This window comes from Leuresthes tenuis, unplaced genomic scaffold (assembly GCF_036924035.1).
Source record: "Leuresthes tenuis unplaced genomic scaffold, fLeuTen1.0.hap1 SCAF_1, whole genome shotgun sequence".
In the NCBI taxonomy this organism is placed as follows: Eukaryota; Metazoa; Chordata; class Actinopteri; order Atheriniformes; family Atherinopsidae; genus Leuresthes; species Leuresthes tenuis.
This window is the reverse complement of record NW_027325355.1, coordinates 23,488,033-23,512,355: the sequence shown is the minus strand read 5'-3', so window position 1 is coordinate 23,512,355 and position 24,323 is coordinate 23,488,033. Positions and strand designations below refer to the sequence as shown.

Below are 24,323 nucleotides of genomic sequence, written 5' to 3'. Positions count from 1 at the left end.
TAGAATTTCTTTCATTGACTATCAAAATAAAATCTCAACATATATGCACGTGTAGTTATGACACACGAAGGGTCTTACAAACACATTATTTTTAGTATATAGCTGTTAGTTAATGTGTTTTGGCGTGGTTTTGTATAATGGAACTCATTAAAATGAGCACAACAAGCCAGCGCAAGTTGCGTTGCTTTTATTTTGAAGCTAAAACTACTTGTTTCCGGTTTTACGGTGACGAGCTTGATGGAGTTCAATTGAACGCGCAGCCGACGAATCATATTCGCCCGCCCCTTCTCAGCGCCGGCGTCACTATGGTAACGACAGCGTTGCAGCGTTTCAATTAACAACCGGAGAAAGGTACGAAAATGTGTAGAATATGGTCGTCATATGTCGAGAACTAAGAGCAACAGTTTGTTTGTAATGTAAGTAAGTCGCAAAGTTACAGATTTAGATTTTTTTTGTCTGTAGACGTTGACAAAACACTTTTATTTAATTTAACGCGAGTTTAAGTAAGCTACTTACTTAGCTTTATTGCTAATTTAGCATAATTTTGAACTGTTATTATTGATGCTAAGACACGCCAGATAATTTTTTTCTGTATATTCGCCGACATTTCTACAATAAACTCAACAAACATTCAAGTGAGTTTGCTTTATTAACTTCAGTTTACTTGATTTGCTCACATAAAAATAGCCCACTGTCCTTTCACGTCTGCTCTTGTATACTGATCGCTTGGTTCAAGGTTTACCACCATGATATTTCCCACCACGCAGCTGTCTCCTTGATTCTCCTCCAGCCTTCTGTCGTTCCTCACATGAGGAGCCAGAGCTGACCTTTTGCCAGGATGGAGGTGGCCCTGTCTGGCCCGCAGATACACTCTGAGTCCCCCAGGAGGGGTACGCCGCTGCCCCTGAGCCAGCTGGTGGAGCAGAGCAGCAGAGCCAGCGTTCCCAATCATCTGCTAGAATCAAGTACACACCAGCCATTACCTCTGAAACCCTCTGATTGGATGCATTTATACTGCTGACTTGCTGCAGTGATACTAACCTTCCAGTGACATTCAATTATATATATTTGACATCTAATTTGTGTGCTAGAAGCAGATCCAGATGCTTTAGTTGTGTTATTTTCACTCTTTTCACTAAAATCTGTTTCATCACTGATTAAATGTGTATTCTTTTACCTTCTAGAAATCTATGCCAAACTGAGTAGCAACAGCCAGATCCAAGCAGAGCCCTCAGAGCTGCACTTCAGCGGGTTCGAGCTCGGAAAGGATTATGTAAAGATCATGGTGAGGGAAAAAGTGCTGGTGTTCAGACTGTTTGAGTTTTTACCAATGGTTATGTCACTGTCTCATTCACAGGCTACATTGAACCACTATTGTACTTTTTGAGAGCTATTTTTGAAAAGTATGAAGCGCAGAGGCCTTTTTTCAGGCTTTTAAGTGTAAAGTGGTGTATTGATTCCTCCTCAGTGAGACACACGAGCGAATAAGATGAATAAAGACGTGCCAATTGGTTCTGAAACTGTTTAATTATAACACAGTATGCACAGAATAAAATCTTCTCAAGTAAAGAGAAAAACAACAAAAAAGAATCAGTTATTCCTAATCTTATTTCATAACATACTTGTATAGAAGTAAAAGAGGAAATGGGACAAAATAACCTGTAACTCATCATCATTTAGTGTTTTCAGAGCTAGAACAGTCTGTAAACGTAGTGAGAAGGTCTGGAAACATTCAGATGTGGTAAAAGCTTTACTGTCCCAACTCATTTCCATGTGTTTCATGCCTGAAATGTAATAATGGAGTCATGTTATGAAAGTAAAATAAAGGTGACAGACCAATTCATGAAATATCTTGGGTTCGTACTGTCTGCAGTGACATAAAAGTTAATTCTTCTAATTTGTTCCATCAGGGACAAGTTTGTTTTCAGTGAATATGGTCTGATTTTACACTCTACATGCATGATGAAGCACTGCAAGCTGGATGTAAGCATCAGGAATATGGAAATGGCTTTCTCAAGTGCTCATGATTTGATGGAAATGAATGATTTTTCCCTCTCTTCTGCGTCTCCCAACAGAAACTAATCAACGTCTCGTCTGAAGTTATGAATATTCATGTCATTCCAACCCTAACCAAGTACTTCCAAACATCCTACAACAAGAAGGTATTTGCTGACCCGAATCTAACTTTATCACTCAGCTTAAGCGCAGTCAGTCCCTCACGATTCAACCGTCTCTTTCCGTCAAGCATCGACTCATCCCCGGCCTCGCTTACACCCTAAAGGTCAGATTCTGTCCAGATGAGTGGCGTTACTTCTATGACTGCATTCGTGTCCACTGCAAGGTTAGCTTCCACCCGTTTTTAATGCCATGTGGTTGCTCTGCAGCGGTTTGTCTCAATCCTTAGACTCTTGGCAACAAGTTTGAGCATTCGAGTTAAAAGCAAACATTAGGAAACTGAAGCACCCCCCAGCTCCTGTATAATTGATCTTATCTCACATCTTATGCAATCTGGCAAACATTTAAAAGCAATGGGAACAATTCCTTGCTTTTGATGACACATTGTTGTATTTAACTTGAAACCTCTCATGTCTCGATGCTTTTTTCTTCTCTGAGATGTTTTCTCTCTGTCTTGTTCATTCACTCTTTGTAAGAGGGAGGAGAACCTGTTAATTCCAGTTCATGCTTACCCTGTCATCGATGACCTGCACATCCCTTCTCGTATTGACCTATCAGCCGTACCACTTGGACAAAGGTGTGTGTGGGGATCTGCGATGGAGGCTTTTTGACCTTGTATCTGCCCGAGGTCTTAACTGTCTCTTTGTATCCCTCAATACAATCAACCGTGCTTCCTTCCACCTGTTGGCGTCAAACCATCATAAAAATAGTCTTATCTCTTTATTTCCTCCCCTGTCTCCAGTGTTTGCCGTGCTATCCCTCTAAGATGCAGCTGCCCGATTGACTTTGAGTTTCAGGTGTTTGTTATTCAGCCACACGAGGCCTTCCACATCCATCCGCTCACAGGTAAGAACTCGTGAAGCCATTTCATATCAACCGTCTAATCTCAGACTTTATCTTTCAAGTGAAATGCAGGAATAAAGTTCTTCCTCTCCAGTTCTGATTTAGCCGAATGAATATAGAATATAACCCACCAGAAAGAGCAGCTCTTTCTAAAAACCTCCGAGTGCAGCGTTGTCATTACAGGACTTGAAGGATGCCTCCAGTTTCCACACACTGACACAAAGCAGGATTCATGGTCTGGAAAGCATCAAAACAGATGGTGGAAAAAGCACTTGGGATCTGGATTACAGCCGGCTTTTGAAATGCTTTTGAAATGCCTTGATATCCTTCCTCTTTTACACCACAATACAGCGAGGCCAACGATCAGAGTACAGTCAACTTAAAGGGTTCAAAAGTGGAGAGTTTTTCTATGAAAGTTTGAAACGGAAACACAGATGTTAAATTGGACAATTTGTTTACTGAGTAAAAGTATCTAACATCACATACGGTACATAAATATGTCTGTTTAGCAGCCTAATAGAAGGGGAATTAATTTGTTATCAATGGGGTGTCTTTACTTAAGAAAACTGGGATTTCTCAAAGTCAGATCATTGCAACATGTCCCTGCTAAATGCTTTGAAAGGCATGTTTCCTTATCTCTATGCATCTAAATTCTGGGATGTTCACTGCGGCTGTAAAGCTACGAGTGATCCGGTTCCCACCAACAGTCGCATGACAAAACACTCAGTGACTGTTGCCTCCACCTCAGGTTGTGTTTACACACAGCAGAAAGCGATGGAGAGGAAAACAAATACATGTTTTATGGACTAAAATAACGGCAGTGAGTCGAACAAGCTGTCAACAAGCAGCTTGTTGGAGGATAAATTCAGCAGTGGCAACTGAGATTCAGGTCCAGACAGTTTTAGATGCTGTTCAGCGGATGATTTTAAAGGAGTGATGGCTTATTTCAAGGAAATGTGAGAATGTTTCAACACATTTTCATCTTTTATCTGTAGCCAAGAGTCGAATCACTCAGTAGCCACTGGGCCTGCTACTGAGGCTGTATTATAGCATGAATATCACAATTATGCATGTAGAATAATACGCTGATTTTATTTAATTTCTTCTAAATGTGATCATGATAACACAGGAACCTCCACTTTGAAATGACAGCTCTCTTCTCCCTCATCATCTCTATGACACAAAATGCCCGTCCAGTGTTCCCTGAGGGGGGGGTAAAAAAAAAAAAGCCTGATTTTTAGAAAGAAACTGTCTGTATTTTTACAGTGAAAAACAACCAGTGTGTTTATGTCCTATGAATATACACTTTTTAATACAAATAGCATGTGGAACGTAGCATAGAGCTGCTAGCTTACTGCACAGGTGGTTTTAAATCACTAACCCACTCTTGTTCTTCCAGGTGTGATACCAGCCGGCAGAGGAGCCCAGATCACTGTGACCTTTACTCCTCTCCAGTATGAAACTTCTCAGGCCACCTTTCAGCTGGTTGTTTCCCAGTTCAACACGAAGCCTTACCTGTGCACCGTCACAGGGAGCTCAGCACCTCACTTAGCCCTCAGGTAAAAGCAGATGAAAATAAGGGCTTATTAAGTAAAAGTTTGCCATTGAATTGATCCTCTGTGCTTCCTTACATCACAATAGTGCGTTAAAGTTATTTAGATGGCTCAGATACCAGCACCTGAGGCCATTAGTGTCAGCAGTGGTGTGTTTTTGATTTGCTGATCATATTTTTACTGTCCTGCTCTGGCTGTGTTATCTTATCTGATCTTACTGCACGATCTCATACGCTCAACTGTTGCTTTTCCTCATTCAATAAAGAGTTCGTGACCTTTGAAAGATCCTGGTTACTCCACAGAGCGTTTCTCGTCTGCTGTTCTGTTATAAAACATCTCTCAGGCTGTCTGAACAAACCACCAACCAAATTAGCTGTGGGGAGCAAAAACATGCATCCAGCTAGATTCCCAGAAAATGGCCTCATGTTCCGATTTGGAGATTTAATTTATGTTTCCAGCCGGCATGAAGCCCAATATTTAATTCTGTTCCCATGAGAATAGGAGGGCTATCCATCACTCAGCAGAAGCTCCTTCCACTGCACTGTCTGGTGTTATCTCGGCCAAAAGTTAATAATTCATGAAAATAACTTGGTAGTGGGAGCAGTGAGATCAGGATAGATATGCTTTGCAATGGATGCTTAACATATAAAACACTCTGGCTCTGTTTGTTGTTTCCCACTGTGGATCCAGAGAGCTGAATAGATATGTGCATGTGAAAGATAATGAAATGTATGGACCAGCCGATGTTTTTCCAGGCTGAAACAACCTCTGATGCCTGCTTGTTTCTGACTGTCCCCCCTGAAATATATCGCTGGTATTGTTGCATTTTGCATCACTATATACACTGAATATTATCTAAGTAATAAATCCCGAAATAAATCCTGTGAGCAGAGTCAGAGATTCAACTCGAGTGATTTAAGACCACATTTTGTGACGCAGTTCTATTGGACTGTTGCTTTACTGAGAGGTTGTTTCACGCTCAAATTTACAGAAAATGAGAAAGGACTGACTCTGAAAATATCTCACATTGCTTAAATATCCATAAGTCACGATATAAACAACCACAAAAGAACATAAGAACTGATCCTAGTAGGATCACCACCTCTTTTTCACAGTAATGCAACCCATCCATGTAAAAAGAAAGAAAGAATGGATCCCACAGTTTAATTGTCAGTGTTTAGTTCATTTAGTCATTTTGTCACGATATTCCATCTTTTGTCACGTCAAATTAATTTAATTTGTGCTATTTTTTAACATTTAAGGCCTGCAACACATCTCTGAAAAGCTTTTACTGCTTTGTAACGTTGTGTAATGTGCTTCTTACAACGGTTAAAGAGGCTCTGGCTCGAATCTCAGGTGTTATTCTGTCCCATTCTTCCTCCAAACAAACACTAAGCTGTGCAACAATGAAGTTCTCCAACACTGTGCTGCACGCACAATTAAATCAACTTCTTATTTCTTTTATCTTCCTGCTCTTAGAGACGCAGTTTCTGCAGAATACAAAGGATCTCGACCTGCTGCGCCTCATCGAAGTAAAACCAGTTGCAGGTCGAAGAAGGAGGCTGATAAATTAAAGGTAGGGTCTATCCCCCACTAAAAAACGTCTCTTTCAGCCTGGAAGTGGGTTAGTTCTCAAATTTGGTTTATTTTCTCATAATCTTTCAAAGGAATTAGCCATTTTTTAATTGAATCAACCATTTGTTCTTTTAACTTCCAGGCAGAGGATCTTTCTTTTGAAAAGATAATAGAAATTGTTGCTTTTTTAATCTTGACATACAAATTACACATTGATTTTCTCTCCTCTCTCTCTCTCCATAACTCGGGCTGCTTCTCTTCTTCCACATTTCTCGCTGTTATGTCTTCACCGTTACTCCAGACACACAAAGATCAGGGTGATGCTAAGCATGGATTAACACCCTCACTGGATGCCTGTACCCCTGCTGGGGTGGCAAAGATGCTGATAAAAGACGTCAATAAACTAAACTCTAAAGACCTGAAGCAAGGTAGATGCACCCAGTCACCCAGTGACTTTACTCTTAAAGTTGAAGCACATGCCACTCCATCAAATGTGTGTTTGTACTGTATAACTCTGCTGTTTTTTGTTGTTGCGCCTCTTCTCTTTAGCTTTATCCTGCGGCAGTATGGCAGGACTGCAAAGCAGGCAGATGAAAGAAGCTCTGTTCATGAAAAAGGTTCAAAAAGCTGTGAAGGAGGAACAACTCAGCCACCTCAAATGGTAAATGTATACTGTACTCTCAAATGTGCTCATATTTCTCATGTTTATTGCACTGCAGACTGTAGGCGCCTGGACAAACGGGTGAAAAAGGCCAGTTCTGTTGTAGGCAGGAGACCCTCTCAGTGCTGTGGTGGAGCGACGGATGAGGAGGACATTGTGTTCTGTTTGGGATAATAATAGACATCCTCTCCACAAAGTCACATTTTCATGTACAAAACAATTCAAAGTGCTTCGCATGAAATAAAAGCATTGCAGCAGGGAGCAGGAAAAGCTTTAAAATATGTAAAAGAAGATGAAGAGAAAGAAATAAGATAATTAAAATGAATAAAAACAAGTAACAGTCGAGCATCCTGGCAGAGGAGCAGCTGCAGGACTGAGAGCTTCAGGAGGTCCTTTGGCCCCACAGCCTTAAAAGGCTTTTTAACAGTGACTGCTGACCATGTTCCTCTCAAATGCATTTACTTCGTCATTTATTATTATAAGTCTTATCATTATTATTAGTCTTATGATGATTATTATTATTGTTGTTGTTGTGTCATTGCAAATATTTATAATTTTTTTGAGCTACTCGACTAATTTGAATATTTTTCTATTTCTTTTCTATTCTATTCTATTCTATTCTTTTCTTTTCTTTTCTTTTCTTTTCTTTTCTTTTCTTTTCTTTTCTTTTCTTTTCTTTTCTTTTCTTTTCTATTTCCTTCAAATTATTTGACCAGTTGTTGTATTTTCTTTAGGTTTCACCACTTTTTTATTTTAGTTTCAAGAATTTAAGAGCAGAATTTTAAGGTTTTGTGCTCCAGCTCGACTCATATATCCATGAGAGGAGATGTTTTGGCATGTTTTTTTTTTTTTAAGGTGACAGCTTAATTTATACATGCATATAAATGATCCCCAGGCAAGTTCATCTGGGTGTGGACCCCATGTCAGAGCAGACCAGGAGGCAGATAGCGGAGGAGAGAGAGATGGCTCTGCATGAATATATGGTGAGATTCAAACTCAGTGAAGATGTACAGGACGCTCAGATCTTCACCGAATATCTTTTCCTGGTTTCCGTGTCCCTCGTGCTCCTCAGTGTGATACAAACCCTGATGTAAAGTGTTAGTCGTGTAAAAAAGAAAGTGAACCATCTGTCATTTCTATGGGTTTATGTGTCGGGAAATGTTAAAAAATCATCTTAATTTTTACTGATCTTAAAATGAGGTAACCACAGTTAAACAATAACGCATGGCATTTAAAAAAGGTATTTAAAAAATACAGAAGCAGTTTGTTTAGGTCCACCCTTCCTGCTTCAATAGGAGTTAAGAGGGTAAGAATCAGCCAGGTGCTGCTGATCAATGCACTGATTAACTGATCATCAGCAGCTCTATAAAAGCAGAAGTTCTGTCAGCATTCAGGTGTGTGTTAACATGATGCCAAGGAGGAAAGACATCAGCAACCTGGGAAGGATTATAAGGCCATTTCCAAACTATCTGGAGTCCATCGTTCTACAGAGAGAAAGATTATTCACAAGTGGAAAACATTCAGGACAGCTGTCAATCTTCCCAGGAGTGGACGTCCCAGCAAGTTCACCCCAAGGTGAAAAAGCCCAGAGCTACATCTCAGACTCTACAGGCCTCAGTTAGCATGCTAAAGGTTAAAGGTCACCCCAAGGTGAAAAAGCCCAGAGCTACATCTCAGACTCCACAGGCCTCAGTTAGCATGTTAAAGGTTAAAGGTCATGACAGCACAGCTAGAAAAAGACTGAACAAGGATGGCTTGTTTGGAAGGGCTGCAGGAGAAAGCCTCTTCTCTCTAAAAAGAACATGGCAGCACAGCTTAGGTTTGCAAAGCTGCATCTGAACAAAGCTCAAGACTTCTGGAACAATGTCCTTTGGACAGACCAGAGCAAAGTGGAGATGTTTGGTCCTAATGCACAGCAGCACGTTTGGAGGAAACCAAACACAGCATATCAGCACAAACACCTCATACCAGCTGTCAAGCACGGTGGTGGAGGGCTGATGATCTGGGCTGGTTCTGCAGCCACAGGACCTGGGCACCTTGCAGTCATTGAGTCCACCATGAACCCCTCTGGATACCAAAGTATTCTAGAGTCAGATGTGAGGCCATCTGTCCCACAGCTAAAGCTGGGCTGAAACTGGCTCATCAACAGGACAAAGATCCCAAACACAGCAGCAGATCTACAGCAGAATGTGGGAAAAAGAACAGAATCAAGGTGTTGCAATGGTCCAGTCAGAGTCCAGACCTCAGCCTGACTGAGATGCTGTGGTGGGACCTTAAGAGAGCTGTGCAGAAACCAATGCTGCAAACCTCAATAAGCTGAAGCAGCGCTGCAGGGAAGAGTGGCCGAGATTCCTCCACAACCAGGAGAGAGACTGATAACGTCTCACAGGAAACCATTACTGCAGCTCACTGCTGCTGGATCAGGGGTTCACTTAGTTTTTTCCTCTTCTTCTGCATATTTCTTTTGTTTTCATGAAATAAATAATGACACAGTGTAATACGTCATGTTGTAGTTCATCTGCAGCTGTATTTACTTCAGATGATTGTTCATATCCGTTTATACATTAACATTAAAAGAGGGTGCACTTTGTTTTTAACATGACTGCATGTATGTAATTCCTTTAATGTCTTATATCATCTAGTTCTTGTGTAGTGAAATCGACGCTCCCTCTTTGCTCTGAGGCCTGTTCTTCCTGCAGTGAACGGACGACCGATGAGTTTTCTTCTACTTTATGTCAACATGACAGTCGCCAGATGTGTTGATAATCAGTCGCTTATGTGAAGCTGCCTGAACACACCGATGTCCTCACCTGATTCATATGTTGTATGATTGAATCCACACGATTTTCACCCTTTAAAAATGCACTTCTGTTTGATTTCACTGAGTTAGGGAGGACTCGGCTGAGCTGGTTTTGAAATATGACTCTGTGTGTGTGTGAGTATCACCTGAAAAGTTTGTTTGAACAGTTCAACTCTCACAGACACTTCACAGCACTTCCTCCCTCATGTCCTCTCCTCTCCACCCATGCTTTTTATGATACACACACATAGAAAACTGGTTTTATCTTTGTGGTGAATTACTTCCCGAGCCCCCTTTTCCCTAACTGAACCATCCTTAGCATGCTGAATATTAACTTCAACTTTAAACCTAACCTTAGGACCTTTAAACATGTTGATACCACCATTAGGTCCTCATAAAACCTGCTGGACACCACAAGTCTTGTATCTTTCACACTTTGGTCCCACAAACAACACACACAGAGACACAGAGACAGTCTCCCTTTTAATTCAATTCAATTCAATTCACTTTTATTTATATAGCGCCAGATTACAACAATTGTCATCTCAAGGCACTTAAGTAATATAGTCCAATTCAAGCCAATTGGAATTCAGTTCATTGTAATCATAATCCAATTAATTCATATGGAGCCAATTCAAAAATTAATATCCTAGCTAAGGAAACCAACAGATTGGACCGAAACTTGTCTTCAGTCCAATCTCCCGTCCTGAGCCTGAGGGACTGTGGAAAGGAACGACTCCCTTTAACAGGAAGAAACCTCTGGCAGAACCAGGAAGAAACCTCTGGCAGAACCAGAACCAGGAGGAAACCTCTGGCAGAACCAGGAAGAAACCTCTGCCAGAACCAGAACCAGAACCAGAAAGAAACCTCTGGCAGAACCAGAACCAGGAAGAAACCTCTGCCAGAACCAGGAAGGGTGGCCATCCGCCTCGACCAGCTGGGGTTTGAGAAGACAGAAAAGAGGGAAAAGAGGGGGGAAAAACACCATAACACCATTCAAAGGATACCTGTTGGAACAGGGAAACACAAGTTAATAACCACAATAATGTCACATGTACATAATATCATTTGAGAAATTAAACAGGGGGAAAAAGTGAGGAAAGGTGTGACAGATGAGGTCCCCCAGCAGTCTAAGCCTATAGCAGCAGAACTATGGGATGTTTCAGGATCACCTGAGCCATCCCAAACTATAAGCTTTATCAAAAAGGAAAGTTTTAAGCCTAATCTTAAAAGTGGAAAAGGTGTCTGCTTCCCGGACATTTACTGGCAGCTTATTCCACAAGAGAGGAGCCTGATAACTGAAGGCTCTGCCTCCCATTCTACTTTTAGAAACTCTGGGAAAGTAAACCTGCAACAACAAGTAAACCTGCAGCCTCATATCTCCCCACTTTGATATTTTATGCTAACTCTTTGCTTTTATGATCCGATGAGCTATCAAGTCTTCTTTAGGTCCTCTTTGGGAATCTTGATTGAAATCCACAACTCAAAAAGTCACTTCTGCTCGGCTGTTTTTGTTCTACAGCTTCTCATAACCCACTATAACAACTGTGTTGCAGGTGAAAAGGGGCGATGTGAGACCTGATGGAGGCTTTGATGCTGGACGACCCAAAGTTTCCTCCGAACGGGTGCTTTGTGACGCAGGACAGGTTCACCTTTGCTTTTGTTCATTTTCATGTTTCATTCATCTGGCTTAAGCTGGACTAGATTAACTTTAGCATCAGTGTGGAATGAGCAGAAAAACTGGTGTGACAGGAGCCCTCAGACAGCATAACATCTGTCCTAATGGAAATCACTCACATTATCTTTTGTAAATATATATAATCAGTGGAAGTATCTGGATTATATGTTTTCTTTTATTCTTTGTTCCCCAAAAATCAAACCAATACAACCTTTTTTGGCATTTAAATAAAGTTTTACACCTACTATTTGGGTTTTTTCATATGCTTCTTAACAGTGTGACATATTAAAGTCAGCGGTGACCGTCTTTCCTTCCTCTTCCAGGCCCCCGAGGGAGCCCCGTCCTTCCAGTTCTACACCGATATTCAGTGGGAGCTGAGGAAAAGAGCCCTCAGACTGTTCCAGCAGGCAGCACGCAGGGTAAAGCATGTGCACAGGTTGTAAAGTCATCCTTTTGCATGTGAAAATACACACATCCATGATTATTTACTCAGATCCTCCCAGCTCCCATCATTGAAGTTCAAATTCTGTACATTAATTTCAACTTTCAGCACGTCAGCATCAGAGTGGACTGGTTTGCTTATTCATTTATTTGAGAGTTTCTTCTCCATTGTGTCATTTAAAATGACACCTTGCAACAAGTGTTGCTGTCAGTTTTCTTCAAAAGTTGATATTTAACCCCTCATTTCTGTATATATGACCAGAAAAACAGGAAATAGATGCAGTGATTTGTTAAAACATAAATATGAGAACAGGATATAAGGCTCAATGCTTTAAGCTTTTATTCAGCTCAGTCAGAGAATAGGAGAAAATATTAAACTTTCACATAAATATTATTGTTTTAAAGATATTAAACAGTTGTGAAAACATTTTTTCATCACTGAAATGAATGGACGAACTCCTCAAATCCCCTTCAAACCACTTTAAAATGGATCTCCTTTCACATGCATTCAGGTAGATTCGCCGTTCAGACTTGATATTAAACTGATATCCAGAAACTGTCGCCCTGACAACCAGGAGAGCACAGAGGACTGATCGTATCTCTGAATGCAGCGTTGTGGACCATCTGAAAAGAGTCCCACTTAAAGTTGGGCCTTAATCAACCTAAACTAGGCACAGAATCGGGCTTTTCTTCTCAGAGCGGCTCTTAAACATGACTGATTTTCGTTGTACCGATGCCTCCGATGGGTTGTGTCACGCCGACTTCTCCCTGACTGAGTTGGGCTCATTCAGCCAGTGTTCGGGCTCCGTTTCCTGCTCACGGTTAAATAAACAAAGTTTATTGTGCAACGGTTAAAGTGGAGATGTGCTGTCGTCACATTGTTGTCATGCTGTGTGGAAAAACTCTATTTAAGTTTATCTTCTCTCTTTCAGTGTTATTTCTTTAGCCATCAAGCAGAAACCTCAAAAGGCTCTGAATCACAGCAACTGCCCAGATGAAGTTAGCTTGTCTGCTAAAAAAAACACACAAGTTAACTTTTAACGACACAGTGTTTAATCGCAGAAATACAGCAAAGCCTTGTTGTTCCAACGGCAGGAGCAGGAGTCGACAGGATTGAGTTTGATTTTCCTCAAACTCAAGAAGTTTGAGACCCAGTCTGAGTACATTTTCAGCCTGAGTCGGAGAGGAGGCTGGACTTACCATCACCATGGCAACGCAACAGAAACACACAGCAGCTGTTAGAAGTCAGATTTAACACACATTTAACATTTCCTTTACAATATATTTTGCTACGATACATGTGACACCAATGGATTATGACCCGTTTATCCAGATTAAAAAGTTCACCCCATCTTCAGGAATAGTTCTCCAGGCTTCTTGAAGGACATCCCAAAGCTCTTCTTTGGATGTGGGCTGCCTTTTGTTCCGTTCTCTGTCAGATGATCCCACACTGCTTCAATAATGTTGAGGTCCGGGCTCTGGGGAGGATTCATCCCTCCATAAGACCTGTTGCCACTGATTTTCAGTCCACTTCTTGTGTCATTTGGCACAGCTCAGCCTTTTCTCCCTGTTTCCCTTCCTTAAGAACGGCTTCTTGACAGCCACCCTTCCATGGAGCCCATTTCTGATGAGGCTTGGGCCAACAGTAGATGGATCAGCTGAAGGTCCAGATGCATCTCTCAGGTCCTGTCAGGTCACAGCTGGATTTTTTCCTCTTTCTTAAGGACATCACTTTCAGATCCTGTTCATCTGCTGTAGATAGTTTTTTAGGCCTGACACTTCTTCTTTTGTCCTCCACTTGTCCAGTTTCCTCAAATGTTTTAAGGACACACTGCACACCATGCTGAGATATGCCAAGTTTTCAGCTAATAGCTAAATAATTGCTGCAGAAATCCTATTTTCTGTCTGTCAAACTGTGTTATCTTTGCTGTTTTTCATAGATGCAGCTAAAGAAATGATGTGTCTTTGAGACAGGCTGCTAGTAACAAGTTTCACAAGCTGTGTGGTATTTAAATCATATAAAATCTATTATAGCTCATATTACAGCTGAATTTATATACTTCTGTATACTTATCAAGTTATTGTTGCCCCCTGCTGAAGGGGCGGGTGACCCTCCATCCCTGTAAGTCATGTAATGTGGAGAGTTTGGGCCAAGAGTGGGAACTGGGACTAAAGGCTCATTCCCACTGTAGGAACCTTTTGCAGTTCCTGGAACCTTTTCAGGAATCGGGACGTTTTTTTCACACATTCGGACATACAGGAACTAGGGACCACGGCCCTCAGTTCCTGGAACCATTTTAGCTCCTTCAGGGTCTTTTCTGGTTTCCATAGCAACACATATGACGTAGGTGTTTGGTGGCTGGAAGCTCCGCCCCTTGTCTGAAATGTTTACTCATACGACACGGACCCAACCGGCGCCTGTTTAATGAGTTAAACTTCGTCTCCTTTGTCTGCGGCGCTCTGCTCTCCTTCTTTCCTCCATGAAATGAAGAAGTATCGCCCGCTGCTGGATTCTCCGTCTCCCGACTCTCGCTGTGAGCTCTTCCAGCCTCCATCTTAGACGCCTGATGTGATCGTCCATGATTAATATCACCGTCCTGCAGGCCGTGAACACGGTGGCCTCCTCGCTCTCCATGTCAGCTTCTTGGTGCTGTTGTTTTCTTCTCTCCTTACTTTTCCCGGGTTTTGTTCTGTTGCTGAGTGGCGCTAAAGTAACACGTCTGTCGCAGACGGCGGCGTCACATCAGTCCCTGTCGAGGTCCCCGACTCATGTGAATGCAAAATGAAACGGTTCCTCTGGGGAAGGGCAGTTCTTAGAACTAAATTTGAGGTGGACGGTTCTTAGAAGTGCGTTCTTTGACCTTTGTTCGAATGCGGCTAAAGTGTCAAAAGAAATTTAAAACCGGTTCTTTGCTAAGTTGACTGTAATGTGTCGACACGGCCTGCTTTGTTGTGTTGACATATAACACCGGTTGTGTCTACACATAACAGAGTTTAATGGCTTCTTTAAGCTTCAGTGATTCTTAGGTCAGTGTTAAGTATATGAATATGATCACGTACTGAAAATAGACGGAAAATCAGTAACAAATAGAAAACTGTTATTCAAGAGCACTTTAAAAGATCAAAAGAGATTGGCTCCTTTGAAGTGAAATATATGGAGACTATTCAGGCTAAGTTGTGTTCAGGCTCTTTCACTGGTGGCACACATGTGGAGAGTGTTTTGCTTCAGGTGCGCTCCATTTAGGTACAAGACGTATTTGAATTGCAGCTTAAGTAGGCAGGAAATGTTCTAGGCCCAAAATTTTGAGAGCCACTGCAAACAGTTTGAATGTTTTCGTTCAGGGTTTCATTTTTTAACCGCTGGAAATTAAATCTACAGCACGATAAAGAGCGACTTTGTCTGAATCCGGTGAGTCTCATTAAGGGCTCGTTATGGAATAAAGAGAAGTGTGAAAGTGTCAAATCCCCTGACATAACGAGCATGAATGGCTTGTAAGTCTGCAGAAGTGGTACCATGCTGAGCTCACCTTTCTCCTCCAGGTTGTGATCCGATGTCGCATGAACCGGAGATTGTCCTCTTTGAAGAAGCTGGCTGACACCATGAAGAACCTTACCTCAGTGCAGAAAGGTTCTGATTATTTAGTGGAGATAATCTCCTTATTGCACCTGAAAGCACATTTAATTGAAATGTAAATTAATTCTGTTCAGACACAGAAGCTGTCAGAAACCTACAGAAATAACTTTGCTTTTATTATTTCTTACCTTCGCTTCAGCTGAGGAGACGACACGTGACCTAAAAATCTCTCCAGACAAAGTGTTTCCATCATCTTTCCCCATTTTCTGTAATGAGGACGACCCCTTGGTGAGTACAACGCAGAGCTGCCAACGCCAAGCTGGGAGAAAATCTCCAGCACCTCTCCAGTAATGTCAAAGACTAATCAGCAGCCTGTTAGCAAAAGAGCTTCATCACTTCTTTATGAATCGGGCTCCTCCTGATCAGACTCAGGATGAGTAACCTCTGTGGAGTGAGAGCTGCTTAATGTCGAGCACATGAAGCAATTTTCACCCATTATTTCTTTGATCTGAGCGTGGAGTCGAACAGGAAAGCTCAGTTTGCTGCTCTTTGATGTCGTCCTTCATTCTTCAGGTGCCCCGCAGAGAAACTGACCCGAGTGCTCAGTCGAAAATATACTTCCAGTTGTCTTCTTTATGTTTCCAGACTCTCTGTGATTTGGTCACAGTCCCTGTGGATGCTGTTAATGTGACAGCAGCAGCACATGTGCCTTTCTTCAAGCTTCAGGTACGTATTTACATCATTATCTGGCTTCCTGAGCATCACACACTTCCACTGTAAGCCACTAAAACTCATAAAAACACCCATTTATTAGGTATAACAGTGTTTTCCTGTAGAGGCTGTCGCATCTCCCCGCTGACAGTTGCCCAAAGGCAGTGTAGACTCCGGTCAGGTTGCCGGTGCATTACAGAGACAGACAACCATATGTGTTCACACTCACACCGGCTCAGCATCACCAATTAACTTAACATGCATGTGTGTGGACAGCAGCAGCAGCCAGACACTCACAGGGAGAACAAGCAGGGGAAGGTCCAGCCGGCCCTCTTCTAATCCCTCACAAAAAGCAGCATTCCTCTCCACAGAAATGATCACCTAACCCTGTGGGTGCAGCCTTTTATTTTCACCTTCACCATCAGTGAAATACACACTGTTACATCGGTATTAACACTTATGTAATGAGAAGATCAGTCTCAGCCTGAGGGGAGCTTCCTCTCTGCAGAAACTGCTTTTTTTCCCCTCAGGCTCGAGTTTAAATTAGCTGAATACTTCTTTATGTTTCAGTAGTCTTTCAGATATAGTTGGCTATCACCTCATGATATCTGTGTTTCTTTCTCCTTTTCCATCACTGAAGAGTCATATTAAGTCATATTAACTTAAGATACAGTCACTTTCCTGGCATGAATCAAACAGCGGAAAAGCTATTTCTGATCATTGACATCACTTATTTCGAGTTTCTTTCATAAATATAATCCCTTTATACCATTAAATGGCTCAAACTTAAAGGGGAGCTCTGGTATTTTTAAACCTAGACCTTATTTCTGGCATGAAATACGTTTATCACTCACAAATACACCTGAAACAGGAAAGGAAAAGACGGACGAGGAAACTCTCACTCTGAGCTTTAATATGTGTGAAATCTGTCCGTTTGAATCCTTGAGTTTGAGGTTTGTTGTCATTTACTATTAGTGTGCAACAAACTCGCCATATGGCTCAGAAGCTGTGCATCGCGGCCTGCTGCCGGCACCTGTGGAGCTGATGGAGGATGCTAACTTAGCACAATGCTAACTCCTCCTCAGAAGTGGCCCGTCTCCTCCTCTGACTGAGCTGCAGGATTGTCTGTGTTGGAATAACTGCAGGAACCATGTTTGAAACACAAGATGTACAGTCTGTCTGGCCACCACAATCTTTGTATTGAACACTGTGGGGGGGGTGAATGAACAGTCTGCGCTCACACTGTCACATGCAGTTGCAAGCTGGAAACGTTCAGCCACTGTTTTAACTGTGTTTTTAACTCATGATGATGAGCTGTTAGCCTATAAAACACCACATGGTCATGTTAACAAGGTTAAAAGCATAATTAGAGCTGAAAACACATGGGGTTAATGCCAGCAGCCTCCAAATCTCTGCATAGCATGCTTTTTTTAATCTAAAATTAATCAAACTGAGCTAATAAGATAAATAACCAGAGAATATTCCCTATGAAAGTATACCAAGGCCTTAGCAGTCATATAACAGCTGGGATAGTCTCCAGCCTCCTTATTACCCTGAGCAGGATAAAGCAGGTATAGAAAATGTGGGGTCACCTGTCATTTAGACAGTTTCCCTCCCAAAGAGCCAAACTCCAGGGCTGTGCATCAGCCGGCCGTTATAGTTGAAACGATGGGATTGTGGCCCATGCAGTGCAGATCTGGAATCCAGAGTAATTCTTTGATTTGCACGAGAGAGAAAGCAACAACAAGGGGTGGAGAGACCAGAGGCAGGATGAACAAGCAGGGAGCGAGTGGGGAGGATGTTTTAGCTGGTAAAGAGGATGAGGCGAAGCCTTAAAGAGACACTGTGGTAGGTGACAGGTGCTGTGAAAGTGCAGTTTTTTTTTTACTTCCCCAAACACTAAATGGGACGACACAGTATGTCGAGCTTTGATTTAATTTGTTTTCCCTTTTTGAATGAACATGTGTTGAAGGTATTTGCTCCACCCTGTTATAATGCTTCTTCTTCTTCTCTGCTTTGACGTTATGATCTAACCACACTATGTGTTGATGTCATCAAGGTCCCCCGGCACTACAAGCTCATGGGTTACCATCCTGTCTCAGCTTGGGAGGCATTTAACTCCTACATTCCCACAACTTTGGCCAGACCACTTCGCACCGGAGCTCCGGTAACTGCAGCACCTGTTAGAAGAACACCACATCGTGTACTCGTCCACCATCTCTTGTTTTGTCACCTTTTAGGACAAGCTGAGCATCGAGGTCAGAGCCCAAACTCCCAGAGCGGCGGAGGAACATGTGGCTGCTGCTCTCTCCTTCATTGCTCCTGATGCTCTGCTCAGGCCCTTTGCAGCAAACCCACTCAGAATCTTTGTAAGACTTCTTTGCACCAACATCAAGCCGCTCATACAGTCTCTGGTGCTTCTTCATGCAGGATACATGCATGACAGTATATTTGTCGTATGATCTCATTGTTTAGAATCCAGCTCCGGACATTCAGACTTACAAACCTGACCCTAAATACCTCGAGAGCGATTTGGAGTTTCACCTCTGCCCTGTGCCGAGGTAACGCAACACAGCGCCAGCTACGATTTCCCTTTGATTTTGTTTAACTTTGGAACATTTATGTCCAGGTATACGCTGCCTGAGAGCAACACGTGTGGCTCAAGGACTGAAATCCATCACAATCAGAAGAGGTTTATCCATCACAAGGTCGTTTTCTTTCATACTTTCCAAGTTACGAGTTACTTTGAAATGCTTTTAGCATCCTTAAAGTGTGTGACTGCGGCTGTTTTTAGTAAGAAATCCTGCTGGGTTTAAGTGTCCTGTTCTTCTGAAAAGAAAAGAAAACAGCTCCCATTTCATGCCTGGCGTTTCTCTCTTGACCATCAACAGGAAGCGATTGCAGGGGTCATGAAATGGAAGAGTTTTGACACCATGTTTTTGAATCATCTGAACAACCAGCCGGCTCCCACCGGTGTCAGCGCCCCACACAGGTGGGTCAGAGCTTGTGTGTGTTTTCATTGGTCCACTTAAGTGCTGAAATGTCTGAACCCGAGCAGACCTGCTGTAAAATGTGAGCTGTGTGGTGAAAAAGCTTTTAGCTTCCTGCGGATAGTTTGCCACTTCATCACTGTGCACAGCGCCCCGTTGCTTCTTTGATCTGTCAAAGAAGGAACGGCTGAATACTGATAGCAGCCACCCAAAAGTCAGACAATATTTACCATGTAAACACCGTCATGTGCAGCGGCTCCACTGGAACCAACAATGTTTACAGTAGCCTTGCTTACACAGTGGGAAGTGGCTGTTTTTCTCTTCTTCTGCCCATATCATCGCAGTCTGTCCAAGCATTTAAACTTTTGACCCTCTGGTGAAAAAAGAGGGAGCGTCCCATTTCAATCCTGAAGTGCAGAGAGGATGTGTTTACTTTTGTCATGACTGTACTTCAGAGCTGTTCAAAACACACAGTGTTTACTAGCTGTTCATCTTCTTAAAGAGGATATAATCCTCCGTCTGTCAGACTTCCTGAACACAGCACCCCTGTTTAACAGCTTTGGTATCCATTCCTTCCTCTCACGCTTAGCATTACCGAAACTCGACTTCTCGCAGTTGCTTGACATAAATAAATATGTAAAAGCAAAGTCCACCTGCCAGGTTGCAGGTTGTCAGATTGTCTGCTTGTAATATTTCGTTTTACAGAGTTGGAGGAGAGCGGTGGGACGGCATTTTGCACCTAAAGAGGTTTCAGATCAGGGTCAGATTTTTACAAAGAAGCTAAAGTTATATCACTATTTGTCAGATTAAGTGAGCAAGAGGATATAAATCAACTGGATGGATACAGAGACACTTGAAATCATTCTGTTTTTGTCGTCCTGTTGTTTAGCTTTAGCTCAAATGAGAATCTAGGCCATGCTGTATGATGGCAAAGTGTTCACTTCCTCTGAGAAATAATGATTTATTCAGATTTTAGTCTGATGTTTAGATTTCGTGTGATGGGGAGCACAGCATCAGGATGTCCTGCTCTGTTTGTGCAGCTTCTCTGTCGCACCTTTTCTGTGTCCCTCCCTCCTCCGTAAAGTAATTAATTTATGTTTCACTTTGCAAAGCCAACAAAGCAGCATTCCTTAAGATCTGAAACTGTTTTAAGTCATTGTTTGATGAAAAGGTCAATTAATTTGGGCAGCCGCTGTTCAGCTTTCTCGCCTCCTCCTGCTTTTTCCTCACCTTCTTCAGGTTGCATAATCAGACACCTTGCAAGACGAAGGATCCGCTTTCTGCCTGTCAGCACTGATCTGCAGGATAACTGTGGAGATTTTCTTCTTTATTCATGCGAGTCAAAGCTCTCCCTCAGCCTCTCTGCTCGGTCTTATTAATTTTCTGTCATTACCTCGCAGGCCGCCGCCGCCGCGCTGCGTCTGTTTTTATCTTGTAAACACAAACGCTGTGATTTATGTCAAGTGGACAGAATGAAAGATGGGAATGAGCCCAGCGCTATGATGTAAAACAGGGAATTAGGCTGCAAAGTGGGCAGTTTTTTGGGGGGACTTCTGAAAACTCTGACTTAAGTATCATCCTTCATCACTCCTGTTCAAACTGACATCTCAAACAACCCTCAGCAGTCCTTTCATCTCAGGAAGACGGAGTAGAAATGTGAGCATTATCTTGATTCTGTAATGTGTGGTCCGACTCCTCAGGGGAAAAACACCGTGTGTGTGTGTGTGTGTTTCCTGTAGGTCTGTCGACTATAACACAGATATACTTCCACTGACAGCAGCTGCCCTCCCCGGTGATGCAGCATCACTAATGGACACCCCCCCGTAAGCTCAATGCTATTTCCACAGTGGAGCTCCTCTTTGGCCTCTGCTTCCCTTGATGTTGGGACAATGTGTTTCGTAGGCCGGTGTGCGGGTGTGACGGCTCCGGAGTCCAGCTGACACCGGAGATGATCAGAGCAGAGTTCCTGTCTGGGAAAGCTCCGGTCGCCAATGGCAACCTCGCAGCAGGAGTAACAGCCAGGTCAGTTACCAAGGAAGAGATTACTCCGGCATTCTGTTGAGTCTTGAGCTGCATATTTACACGAGGGAAGCACCTCCACTGCAATAAATAGGATGGATGTTCACGTGTGGATACTGCAGAGGATGCTTTTTGAAAAAACATGTTTAGTTCTGAGAGGGGAAGTAGTCAGGATAAGCTAAACATGAAATGAATGAATGAGCAAGCCGTGTCTCTGCAGTTCCTTCCAACAACAGCTTCCTGCGAGCTGGAACACTCTGTGCATGATGCTCCTTTTCAGCTGCTGTCATAACAGTGAAACAGATTCCCGGGCCTTTCTTTTTGTCTTATCCTGTGTATGGTGCTGTTGTGTTGATGCTGCAAAGGCTCAAAAAAGAAGGCAATGTGATGATGATGAAAAATTCATACATATGCAACTGAAATGTCTGTTTAAATTCAATTTAACCTCAAATAGAGCTGAGAATAGAACAGGAATGACCTTCTGAGCCAGAACTGAGTGGAAAAAGCTGTGTGATTGCCATGCTTTACAGGTTAAATCACTTCTTTTATCAGGTGGAATTAACTGATGAGGAAATGATGGTACTGGCCTGATTAAGTCAGGAATAACAGAGTCTTGCATTAAATCCATTCACTTTCTTTTAATGACACTTTTCAGTGGTTTAGGACTCATATTTGCAGTTTTTCAGAGTAATCTGTGTCCATTCTTACTGAAAACTGTGTTTGTTGTTGCCTGATTCTCCTTTTCATGATGAAAACTCATCCATCCAACAGCTCTGCATCAGTGCTACCTTCACACAGATGAAGCCCTCCACACCATCACAGACGCTGGCTTTAAACCTTTCTCTGAGAACAGCCTGGATGCTCTTTCTCATCAGTTTTTCCCAGAAGCAGCTGAAACATGGACTCATCTGACCTCAGAACACGAGTCCAGTGTCTTTCTGTCCATCTGAGATGAGCTCATGTGTTGAAACATGGCTTCCTCTTTGTATGAAACAGTTTCAGGTCACATTAAAGGATGCAGAGGTGGACTGTGATGAGTTAAAATGGTTTTCCAAGCTCCTCCTGAGCCTGTGTGGCTGTATTGATCACGGTGGCACAAAGTGATGACCTACGACCCATCTGTTGTGTCAGGGACCGGCAGGATTCTTTCACAATAAGTCAGTTTATTTGTATAAACCGCTCTTGGTTCTCCAAGACAGAGGAAACCTACCACACTTACCTTTATATAACTATACTGAGGTGAGTGGGACTATAAAACTGATCAAACAAAACTCAGAGCAATAGAAAATTACAAAGTAAATCTATGCTCTCCTCAAAAGAGGCGGAACCAAACTAAGGACATCCTCCCGATAATCGGAGGCACGAATATAAATACAAACGCAAAAACGCTCCACTAACGGAGGTGCTATCAAAATGAACCAGAAACAAAAGATCACTCCTAAACGGAGGAAAACCAAACAGGCTATGAAACGTAATACGAAAACTAGACTATGACTCTGATCAGAACTTTACAACAAAAGAAATACAGAAAATACAAAAAAAAAAGTGTTTTTTTGTACACATTAGCAGCCAAGGGGAACAGGTGGAAACACTTTGGGATCAGGGAAGACGATCAGACACCTGAAACGAGAGGGAAAGTCAATATTTCAAAATAAAACAGGAAATGAAGAGACATTTGGTTGTAAAGACAGTCTTTTATACCCAATCCTGTCACCCATTCATCTGCTGGTTGCAGAAATCCTCCTGAACGAGGTTACTTTTACACTCTATAAAAGTTGTTTAATACAATTAAGTTGGTCGGTGAAGACACAAAAAATCATTTCTTTGGACTTTTATCTGTTAAATAAAGCTCAAACTGACGTTTTTAACATGCTATAAACCTGACGTTTTTAACATGCTATAAACCCTTAGAGATATAATGTCGTTATCACATGATTTGTGAGACATTTTTACATATTTAAGCGTTTCCAGTCGTGTTTGTCACCTTCAGCAGACCATCCTGTACTGCAGCTGCTTTTTGCCAGCTTTAAGTCCTCTGTGGGTCCATCAGTAACGTTGAGCTGCTCTGTCACAGGCACCAGCGAGAGATGGAGGTGACCCACAGGCCTGAGATCAGCCAGATGGGAAAAAGAGTGACGGCCAGACTGGAGCAGCTCGGCAGAACGTCTCCTTCACCAGGAGACGACTGTGAATAGGCAAAACCTCAGCACACACATCCTGTATGTGAGCACTATCACAGGACTCCAGAGACACATTATACAGCCGCCATCCCACTCACAACATACAAGGCTCTCCTTTGTCTGCTTTGCCACGTCTGTGAAATAAAACCTGTTTACTTTCTCGCCCACCTGCACACCTCCTTACTGCCCACTCAAAATTACTAGCAAGCTTTCCCTGTTTTCTCTTACAAAAGCTGGAAATGTGCCGTTCCTCCACCCACTTGGACCCATGTGCAGCAACAGCGCAGCTGCAGTGCAGTCGAAACAACGCTAAGCGGGATCAATCTGCCTGTTCCAGTGCGGCTGACCCCTCCCTGATTTGATTGCATTTGCACTCCGAATGATTTCATGCGCCGCATTGTTCTGACCAGGAGTCCTAATTGAGGTTTTGAGAAGATTCGTCCGTTAATTTGTCCAACAGCTCTGTGATTTGTGGCATTATTCTGCCATTTATTGTAAACATCAAATCAACAATCAGACGTATGTGTTTGTCAGAGGAAAGCAGCTGAGGCCAGGATTTAATTGCCGAAAGGGCCGAGCTGTGAGCTCACTGCGAGCCTATAGAGGGAGCTCCGACTCTTTGGGTTTCACAGCAGTTTTTATGTCCTTTCCCGAATCTGTGTGTGTGTGTGCTGCAGGGAAATACAGTAAGACTGGATTGCCTGTTTGAACTCAGAGATATGCAAAAGAAGGTCAGATTGTTCAGATGTGTGGTCGGATTCTCACAGGGACGCCGAAGCCTGAAGCCACATGACACGTCTGTCAGAACATGGAGATCGAAAGGAGATCACTGCTGTTTTCACTGAAAGGAGAACTCCACTGAGAGCATAACTGTATCATTAGCACTTACGTAATTATAGTTTTGCTTCTCTCGCAGGTTGAAGCCTCAAAGCAGGACGAAAGCTACGTGTTTAATTACAGACCGGTCACATGTATTTAATAAGAAACAGAAAGTGTAAGAATAGTGACAAATGTGTGCAGGAGAGAAATGTAACAGCAACTAATTCCTGTTGCAGTCATTCTCTCACCTCCCGTCAGTCGTTTCCATGACGTTTTTCTGCCATCTTTTCCTTCACTCCTCACT

At 42.5% G+C, this 24,323-nt stretch overlaps 1 protein-coding gene across 1 annotated transcript; it reads left to right on the top strand.

Annotated features, from left to right (window-relative positions):
- The first annotated feature begins 728 nt into the window (after positions 1-728).
- On the top strand, positions 729-23,365 carry cfap221 (cilia and flagella associated protein 221). Its single transcript, XM_072369562.1, has 24 exons — positions 729-965; positions 1,185-1,285; positions 2,076-2,162; positions 2,246-2,341; positions 2,652-2,752; positions 2,918-3,021; positions 4,418-4,577; positions 6,051-6,147; positions 6,448-6,574; positions 6,696-6,807; positions 7,703-7,790; positions 11,164-11,253; positions 11,609-11,704; positions 15,267-15,354; positions 15,500-15,588; positions 15,946-16,026; positions 18,071-18,178; positions 18,252-18,380; positions 18,487-18,572; positions 18,641-18,719; positions 18,903-19,003; positions 20,741-20,824; positions 20,904-21,023; positions 23,095-23,365. The coding sequence occupies exons 1-24, from the start codon at positions 839-841 to the stop codon at positions 23,213-23,215; spliced, it is 2,472 nt and encodes an 823-aa protein (XP_072225663.1). The 5' UTR covers positions 729-838; the 3' UTR covers positions 23,216-23,365.
- Positions 23,366-24,323: the final 958 nt, after the last annotated feature.